General features: G+C 44.8%; 1 protein-coding gene across 1 annotated transcript in view; it reads left to right on the top strand.

Annotated features, from left to right (window-relative positions):
* Positions 1-801: 801 nt before the first annotated feature.
* POM121 (POM121 transmembrane nucleoporin) overlaps positions 802-8,878 on the top strand; it is a 16,349-nt gene continuing 8,272 nt past the window's right edge. Inside the window, exons 1-7 of the mRNA XM_063299160.1 lie at positions 802-1,290; positions 3,082-3,297; positions 3,782-3,949; positions 5,172-5,252; positions 5,828-6,002; positions 7,215-7,327; positions 8,721-8,791. Coding sequence (XP_063155230.1) covers positions 863-1,290; positions 3,082-3,297; positions 3,782-3,949; positions 5,172-5,252; positions 5,828-6,002; positions 7,215-7,327; positions 8,721-8,791 — 1,252 coding nt within the window. The 5' untranslated portion in view covers positions 802-862. The remainder of the gene's footprint in view (positions 1,291-3,081; positions 3,298-3,781; positions 3,950-5,171; positions 5,253-5,827; positions 6,003-7,214; positions 7,328-8,720; positions 8,792-8,878) is intronic.

Here is an 8,878-nt window from a genome sequence, read left to right as displayed (position 1 = left end):
CCATGCTGTGGCTTCCTGACCTGTATATGTTTCTCATGAGGACGATGAGATATTCTGGGATTCCCATTTTTCTGAGCACTTTCCACAGCCTGATGCCATCAATACAATCAAAGGCCTTTCTATACTCAATGAAGCACAGTGACTTCTTTTTGATATTCTTTGGCTTTCTCAAATTATCCAGCAGGCACCAGCAACAACATCTCATATTCCTTGGCCTTTTCTCAAGCCAGTTTGAGCATCTAGCATCTCTTTTTCCAGGCTGAACCTTTATATTATCTTTGAGAATTTCTGAATAACCGTTGAAGTGCCTTTCACATCAGTAACATCATGACTCCTCGAAAATGCCAGCTGTGCCAATAGACAGCAAAAGCGCTGGAGACCCTGCCCTGGCTGATACTAAAAGCTGCTCCATACAAAGATAAAGCAGGATCAGCAGGAATAACACAGGATTATAACTCCAGTACTCCCTATCGGACACAAGTGAGGGAGAGGAGGGATGCTGTTTGTGCAGTCCCGTTTTCTTCTCGTCGAGGGTGCCATGAGTTGCTGCTTCCCTTCAGAAGGAAGTGGGCAGGGAGAGAAGCCACACTGAGGCCACGTTTTGGTCAGTTACCTCCGCTCGCTCTCTCTAGCTCTCCGCGCTGCCCGCAGGCGCCTCTCCCTCCACGAGACGCCCCGCCTCCACGAATCACGCCTCCTTTCTCTTCGCGCTAATTCCTTCAACCCCGAGGCCACGCCCACTCCAGCTCGCCTCTCCGGCTGCCTCTCGCTCGCTCTCTCTGGCGCGCGGTGCATGCCGGGCAAGGAAAGGGGAACCGCGAGAGGAAGGAGGGAGGGCGGCCGTGGCGGCGTCGCGGCCTCGATGTCTCGGGGCGGGTCGGCGCCCGGCTGGGGCTGGTGGCCTCCGTCGCGGCGGCGGGGGCGGCAACAACAGCGGGCCAGGAGAAGGGTGGATGCCGGTTCCGGCTTTCTGGAGGGGGTCTGGGCCTTTCCCGCGGCGGTGCTGGCGGCGGCGGGACTGGCAGCAGCGGGGCTCTGCTTGCTGGTGCTCGCGCTGGGCCTCTCTGGAGCGGCGTTCTCCCTGATCGTGGCAGCGGCGGCTGCAGGGGCCTGGATAGTATCCTCCGGATTAGGCGGCGGCAAGGACCGGAGGGGGACCCCCTTGCTGACCCACCGCACCGCCTTTGCTGCCAAGAGCGGCGATACAGTCCTCGCCAACGGGGGCCCCTCCATGAGCTACTCCTCGCCCGGACTGCTAGTGCCTGAAAGGAGGCGGCGGCAGATTTGCGGGTAAGGGAAGCAAGTGGAGTCCCTCGCCCGTTCAGCGTTACAAAGACGGGCCCTGCCGTGTCAGTTGCAATCTGTACATGCTCGTATTCCTGTGCTGCCAGAATGGAGTTGGAACTGCAACAACGTTGCCGAGGTTCTTTGGGCTCTCCAGTTGTGAAAAAGGAAGAGGAGCATAAACTTGATTGGATCTAGTTTTTCCTTCCATGGGTACACAGCAATATTCCAGTGACATGCTTTCTCTTCCTTCAAACTTGGTTAGGGAATCACTGGAGAAAATAAGGCCTCTCTTCTTCCCACCTGCTTGTGTATGGGGAAAGGTAGCCATGTACATTCAAACTGTGCATACACATATTTGCACAGTATATATTCTCTTATTTGAGCTCTGTGTGTGTGTGTGTGGTGTGTACACACACACACACATGTAATTATTAACAAAAAATTTCGAGCCAGTCAATTTAGCGAAGTATTTGCTAGAGCTCAAATGTGGGGCCTCTTGCATGAAGAACGAGCTGTGGGTTCAGAGAGCTACAGCCTTTCTCCTGTAGAAACTTGGGCTACTTTCTGCTGTTCATCCCAGCATTCTTTTTGTTCTTTCTGTTCTGCATCTTCTTCCATTTTTAATGGCTTCCTGAAATTAATAGTAGTTAGGGTTTGTTTTGTTTTGTAATTGTTACAATTTCATTCCCTCATTATAGAGCCAGGTACTTCCCTGCTCCCATCCCATCCTTTCCCACTGCTTTTTTTGTTGTTGTTGTTCCTCTTTCCCTTCCTCTTCTATGCATGTTTCATTCTACTTGTCAGATGTTTTGCTTGACCTTGATTTTGGGGACTGGAGAGAAACAGAGGGCTGGGCAGGTGGAGTGCTTTCTTTATACTGCCTGGGGAAAAGGAATAATTTAATCTCAGCATCTTCATCATATTGTCTTTTATTGTTGTTTTATCTCTCAGCTCATTCTGACATCATTAAACCTGGCTTGATTTCAGCACTGCATTCTCCAAGATGCTCTTTTGTCCTTTTCCCTCATCCATTGCTACTGCCTTATCAGAGCTCTTGTCAATTTCCTCTTCCATCTGTGCTCTGGGTTTCCCTGGTGGAGAAGCTCAAATTCCCTTGCTGCTGCATGTGTCTATGGCAGGTTTGCTGCCCTTCTCATATTGTATTCAGACCAGATGTGATGGAAGGGAGAGAGCTAAGTGGGTCTTGCCAGTGACTAACAATGAAGGTTTTCCTCAAGGTTGTAAGCCAGGCTGAATATATTAGCTGAGCTAAACAGCTGTATTGTGTGTGCGTGACGGATGTTCTGTTCTTACTGTAAATCAGTATTCTCAGGTGGTTCGGTTTTCACTTAAATTGGTGGGTAGTAAATAGTCTAGATAAAAAAAGATTCAACTCAAAAATAAGTGAATGAGTTCTGTGGCTGAAGTTTTGCTGCAAACCATCTTGGATATGTAGAGCTCTCACTTTCTGGATTTATTGATCTTCGTGTTGATGTGATGACAATAGCCTGCTAGATTTTCTGTTTGCACTTTGCAATAACTTATAGTATGAATTAATGGGAAGTGATATCTTTCTATTGCTGAATGAGGAAACAACAAGACCCAAAGTATTTTGGTTTTCTGTATCTATTCATTGCTGACAAGACTAAGTAATGAATATAATGAATATAAAGGATACTATGCATTTGATCTCAGATCCCCTTTCTGCTGCCTCTTTTTACCAGAACAGTCTTGCTGCATAGAATTATTTCTCCATTTTCCTTGATTACATGCTTTGTTCTCCACTCTTTCCAGGGATCACCTGAGTCCATCACCTCATTTTATGCCAGCTCCTCGTCGGCGCTATCCTATCCAGCAGGCCCAGTATGCTGCGTTGGGAACCCTGCCTTCAATTTGCTGGGATGGCTATCGGCGGAAAAACAGGCTATCCATTCACCATTCTAGCCTGGCCCACAGCCCTGTGACGGTGAAGATTGCTCGGCCAGACAGCAACATTGGCCGTTCCCCACTGTGAGTCTGCTTCAGTAATTGCTTTGGGGCAGTTCTTAGGTTTGCAAGCTTGAAGGTTGACTGCAGAAAGGGTCTTCTCTTGGTGTGATCTCACCTCTGATTCCTCTTCCTGATATGGTGATGTATGTAAATACTGTGGAAAGATGGGCAATCTCTTAAGCTGTTTTCTTGTGGCCCAGTTACTTAGGACACATCCTGGTTAGTTGATTGGTGGGACTGACTGAGCTATTCCTCTTCCTGTCATCAGCCTCCACAATTCTTGGCCCTAAAATGACTTCTTAACCACTCATCGTATTGTCCTAGAAGTGCTTTGTGAGGTCACAAGTGAATCTTGAACTGATGTGAACAGGCTGCCTACAAACTAAATCCCATTGGATAGAGGTCCAGTGGGCATGAGGGGTGGGGTAACTTAGCTCCTGGGGTATCATATGTGCAGGGAGAGGAAATTCACACTTCTTGTGACTACTACTATTTCATCTGACAGGTTGGAGCAGTTGGTTTCTCCTGTGGCTTTCTCTTCAGCACCTAACACTATCCTGGATCCCTGTGCAAAAGAGACTGTCTTGAATGCTCTCAAGGAGAGCCGGAAGAGAGCTGTGGAGGAAGAAGAGGAGGACCAGAACTTTCCAAGTGGTCAGGAAAACAAGAAGAGGTAATGGCTAATGGTCTCTCTGGATGCTGCAAAAGAAGACTCCAGAAAGTTAGCAGACTAGTTAAGCACTTTGGTTTAAGGAGTGGAACTCAAGCTTATACATTAATCTGAACAAAACACCTTCTGAGAGGGGTTGTAGCAACACTGTTTACATATGAGCAGGTATTATTCATTATTTTAATCCTGAGATCAAAGACAATTATTCTTACATATTCCTTGTAAACTTCCTGCATGAGAGGTTTAGCAAGGTCTGCATCCCAGCAGATATAAACAGGTAATAGATTTGCAACAAACATGTAGTTTTGTATATAGTCAAGTTATATAAATCTCAGTTAGGACTTGTTCTGCCAAGCAACAGGGCTTCAGAATGCTTGCAGCAGTATCTTCTCCAGTACCTTCTATAAGTTACCATAGCATTGCTTTAGTTGATTCCAGACACGTTGTAAGCATATTGCCACCATGCTATTAATAGAAAAATATGGCAAAGGTAGGCAGGAATGAATACACAAATATGTACCTCATTATAGGTTTTGAGCCATCTGAGATCAATGTTCTCTGTGTGTAATGAACTATCATATCTGGACCAATTATTTGGGCCCATGTCTTTTGGGACATCCTTATTCTTTGCTAGGAAACCCACAAGTTATTTTGAATGCAAATAACTTATTTGCAGATGTTGCATTTCTTCATACTGATCTTTTGATATTTTTAGAACATCTGTATGATAAAGCCAATAGATTGTTTCATGGACTTTGTACAAACTGTTTTCAATAAGACTGCTATATTGGATAATGTTTTTTCCTGGGGTGAAGGGGTATAGCAGATGCCATGGTGAGTACTGGGACTGCTACCACAACTCATGGCATTTGAAGTTTGAAAACAGTTTAAATATAACGTTTTTTAAAAAACACATCCACTTGCCACAACAGTAAGATCCCTCCAAGCTGAAATCCATTGAAAAGTTTCTGCTTCACCTTTGAAAAATTGGTAAAATGTGTTTTCTCTCCCACTGATCAGCCTCCCTATTTTTGGCCTGGTAGTTGACATGGAATTTTGATGGGTGGCTTTACAGCTTGTTCTCCTTTACACTAGCCTGAGAATGGAATTGAACTTGCTCATTACAGTGAACCAGTTGGACCAGAGTTCTTTGGGACTGCTGGTAGAAGGGGTGTGCGCTCATTCCTACCTGAAATCATCCTTTTATTATTTTTGTCTCCTGCAGGCGCCATGATAGTACTGGAAGCGGTCATTCGGCATTTGAGCCCTTGGTGGCTAATGGAGTACCCGCATCTCTTGTGCCCAAGTAAGCACCATGAGCTTTGCCTGGGAAGCAAAATGTTTTTCCCTCTATAATGCTAACAAATGATCCTGTGTATATTTTGGAGAAGAGACGATCGCTTGGGGAAATGCTTAAACGCTTTTCTCCCCAGTTGCTGCTTCTCCTGTCAGCTGAAGGATCCAGATGAATTACAGTGCATGTGTAATTAAGTAAATTAATTTAGATAAGTAGGTAAAACAAATAAAATAAAGGAATTGGTTTTTAAATGCCTGGCTAAAGAGATGTAGCTTCACAGATCTTTTGAAGGTAGAAGTGAGAGCCGAATCCAGCTCTTGGGAGAGTGCATTCTGTAGCTTTGAAGCTATGCAAGAGATAAATGGGATAAATGGGCCTCTGAAAGCTGGATCATCATTCCAAGGGCTTTTTTTACTGGAGAGAAGATTCCAGTTTGGCTCTCCTAGAAATGTATTGTGTAGGCTTTGTGCTGGTAAACCACAAGAAGCAAGATAGGTTCCTTCACTGCACTTTGGAAGTTGTGCTTCTTCAGAGCTCCATCTAATTGCCTTGCAGCATATTGTAATCTCTGCCTCTTTTCCCAGGCCTGGCTCTCTGAAGCGGGGACTCCTTTCTTCCCACTGCCTAGAAGATTGCTCCTCTAAGAGATCGCGCACCTCTTCCCTCAGTTCTGTGAATAGCCTGTCTGTGGGTGGCATACCAAGCTCTATCCGCAATGCTATTGCCAGCTCATACAGCTCCACCAGAGGTCTCTCACAGGTACACTGTTAGATGACTAGCTCCCTTAATGTGTGTGACAGTGTAGGTACTTCCCAGTCGTGAGAGAAATTGTGATCCTCAGAAGATTCTTTGTGAGTCCTCTAAGGAGCAAAGATGTGATAGTAACTTTATTTTATTTGTTTTACCTACTTTCTTAAACAAAACTTGATCCATCTGCATACAAATATTAACTTCTCTGTGTGTTCTCAAATCAGAAGAATATGCCAACAAAGGGATTTGACTCTTAAAATGTAAAAGTATATGTGTAAATGTATATATGTGATCAGTGAAGTTTAGTTTGCCAATTTTCATAAACGGTTGTAATACAATCTCTCTGAATTCAATCCAAGTTTTTCATGGGAACTGACATGGAGTAGGAATGGAAGTTGTCAACTAAGTTGGCTTCTTAGTTGATAGATTTGTCAGAGGTGTACAAACCCTGCTTCTGGTTTGTATGCTGCAAGTAACATTACTCTATAAAATCCTTTCATTCAGTCTGATCATTGTCATCCAGGTTGTTTACTAAGATCCTTGTAACTTTGACAGTCCCAGCTGAATCTAGAGAGGACTTGTGGATGTTCCTACCTGGATGAGACCTTCATCACATATCCATCCAAATAGTAAGAGTTTTGTATGTGCAGGCCCTTGGTTTTCCACACACCAGCCAGTGCAGAAAATTATCAGGGATTTTGCAAGCAACAGAGGGAATTAGAAGAGCCTGTTATAATCAAACAGCTAGCAAATCCCAGCAATGGCTGACAATTCCACAAAGCCTGAAGGTAGCAAGCTGCTGTGGCTATATCCAGGCAGACCTCTCAAAGGAGTGAGTCTAAACTTTCTCACCAAAACAAATAAGCATGTTGGATGCCGATCTATCCAGGCAGAGACTACTGAGAGACTGAAACAAGGAGATACAGCAGAGTTGGGGAGCCTAATAGAGCAACAATGTCACAGAGGCTAGTAATTGGGTACGCCTTCAAGAATAGAAGTGGCATGAGTGATCCTTATATAAGTGTATAAGTTTTAGATAGCAGCATTTAATCATGGAAAATTCTTTTTGCCCTTCACCTCCTGTATAAGAAGGTTTCAAAAGAGGCTACATTAACTTAACTTCTTAACCATATAGATTCTCTGCTTAGCACCTAACTAGAGTACTGAAGAGATTCTTCTTGTTTCTAATAGTACTTCTTGTTTTATCTTCTCTCCTTCAAGCTGTGGAAGAGAAGGGGGCCAAGTACCTCTCCTCTTTCCAGCCCAGCATCCTCTCGGTCTCAAACACCTGAAAGGCCTAACAAGAAAGCAAGATATCCCAGCTCCAGCATCACGTGAGTACAGCTTTTCTTTACCTTTCTGATATTCTGTAGATTTCATATGGTCATAAGACACTGGAAGGATCAAGGACAGGACTTACGACCACAATAGGGACCAGAAATTTTGTTGTTAAGTGAGGCATCACATGACCACACCTGATTTTACCACATTTTTGCGGTGGCTGTTAAGCAAATCATGTGGTCATTAAGTGAATCATGCAGTTTCCCCATTGATTTTGTGTATTGGAAGCTGGCTGGGAAGGTCACAAATGGCAATTATGTGACCCCAGGATGCTGCAACCGTTGCACCTACATGCTGGTTGCCAAGTGCCCAAATTTTGATCACGTATCTGTGGGGACACTGCAGCGGTTGTAAGTGCGAGGACTGGTTGTGAGTCCCTTTTCCCAGCCCTGTTGTAACTCCAGATGCTAAATGAATGGTTGTAAGTCAAGAACTACAAGGCCTCTTTCTGATAGATACTGTGGTTTCCATAGACATTTTTTTTGTGTGCCTTCAAGTCAGTGTTGACTCTTGGCGACTGCCAGGACAAATCCATGCAGTTTTCTTGGCAAGTTTTCAGAAGTGGTTTGCCATTGCCTGCTTCCTAGGGCTGAGAGTGAGTGACTGGCCCAAAGTCACCCAGTTCACTTTGTGCCTAAAGCGGGACTAGAACTCACGGTCTCCCAGTTTCTAGCTGGATGCCTTAACCACTACACCAGACTAGCTCTCTATAGATACAACTATAGTACATGATTCCTCCCTTCTCTTCTTTCACTGGTAAAGCTGAACTAAGACATCTTTCCTGCATTAAAAGGTCTCCTGAAAAGAGATCGCTCTTCTGCAAGGAAGGGCAAGTTTTTGCATCTGGTCTTCAATAGACAAGATCCTGACTAGTTTTTTTTGGGGGGGGGGGTAGATGTATTGATTGAAAAGAGAGCTGACTATTAAAATGCTTTGGAATTCCAAAAGTGTATAGAAAGCATTTTCCATGACATTTTGACCAAACTGCATCTCTGAAGTTAACCTGACCATTAGATAAATTGGAGGAGCTGCTTTAGGCAGTGAATGAGGATGTGCAGTGAATTGGGTTGTTGTCCTTGCAATCTGTTGCTTGGAATTTTTTGTCACTAGGGGGTCCTCAGAGCAACACACTCAGGTGACCACAGGGGCTGCTTTCATAAGATGCCTGCTTGCTTTACCCTGAGAATCTCCTCAAATCAACATCCAAAGGGCAGATGGCCAGCTATTGGCCATAAAGTGACAATAATACATGAGAGGAACAATGGCAGGGATAAGGGGAGCAGGTCTTCCTCCCACCTCAGACCACCCCTCTGCAAATCTTCCCACCCAGAAGTTTGAAAGAAGAGCTTAGCATCATGTCTCACTTGCTTTCTCCTGTTGCTGCAGCGAAGAAGAGCCTCAGAAATCCAACACGCAGATGCTCGTGACGGCAGACAAGGAGATGCAGGAAGAGAAGAGTAAGTGCAAGGGGTGGGGATGGGAAGTGCAGGAAGGAATGGGGAGCAAAACTGAGGTCTGCGATATAATGTGAGGATCCTAAACAA

Source organism: Candoia aspera, chromosome 1 (genome assembly GCF_035149785.1).
Source record: "Candoia aspera isolate rCanAsp1 chromosome 1, rCanAsp1.hap2, whole genome shotgun sequence".
Classification (NCBI taxonomy): Eukaryota; Metazoa; Chordata; class Lepidosauria; order Squamata; family Boidae; genus Candoia; species Candoia aspera.
The sequence above is the reverse complement of the archived record's forward strand: the minus strand, read 5'-3'. Positions and strand labels throughout refer to the sequence as shown.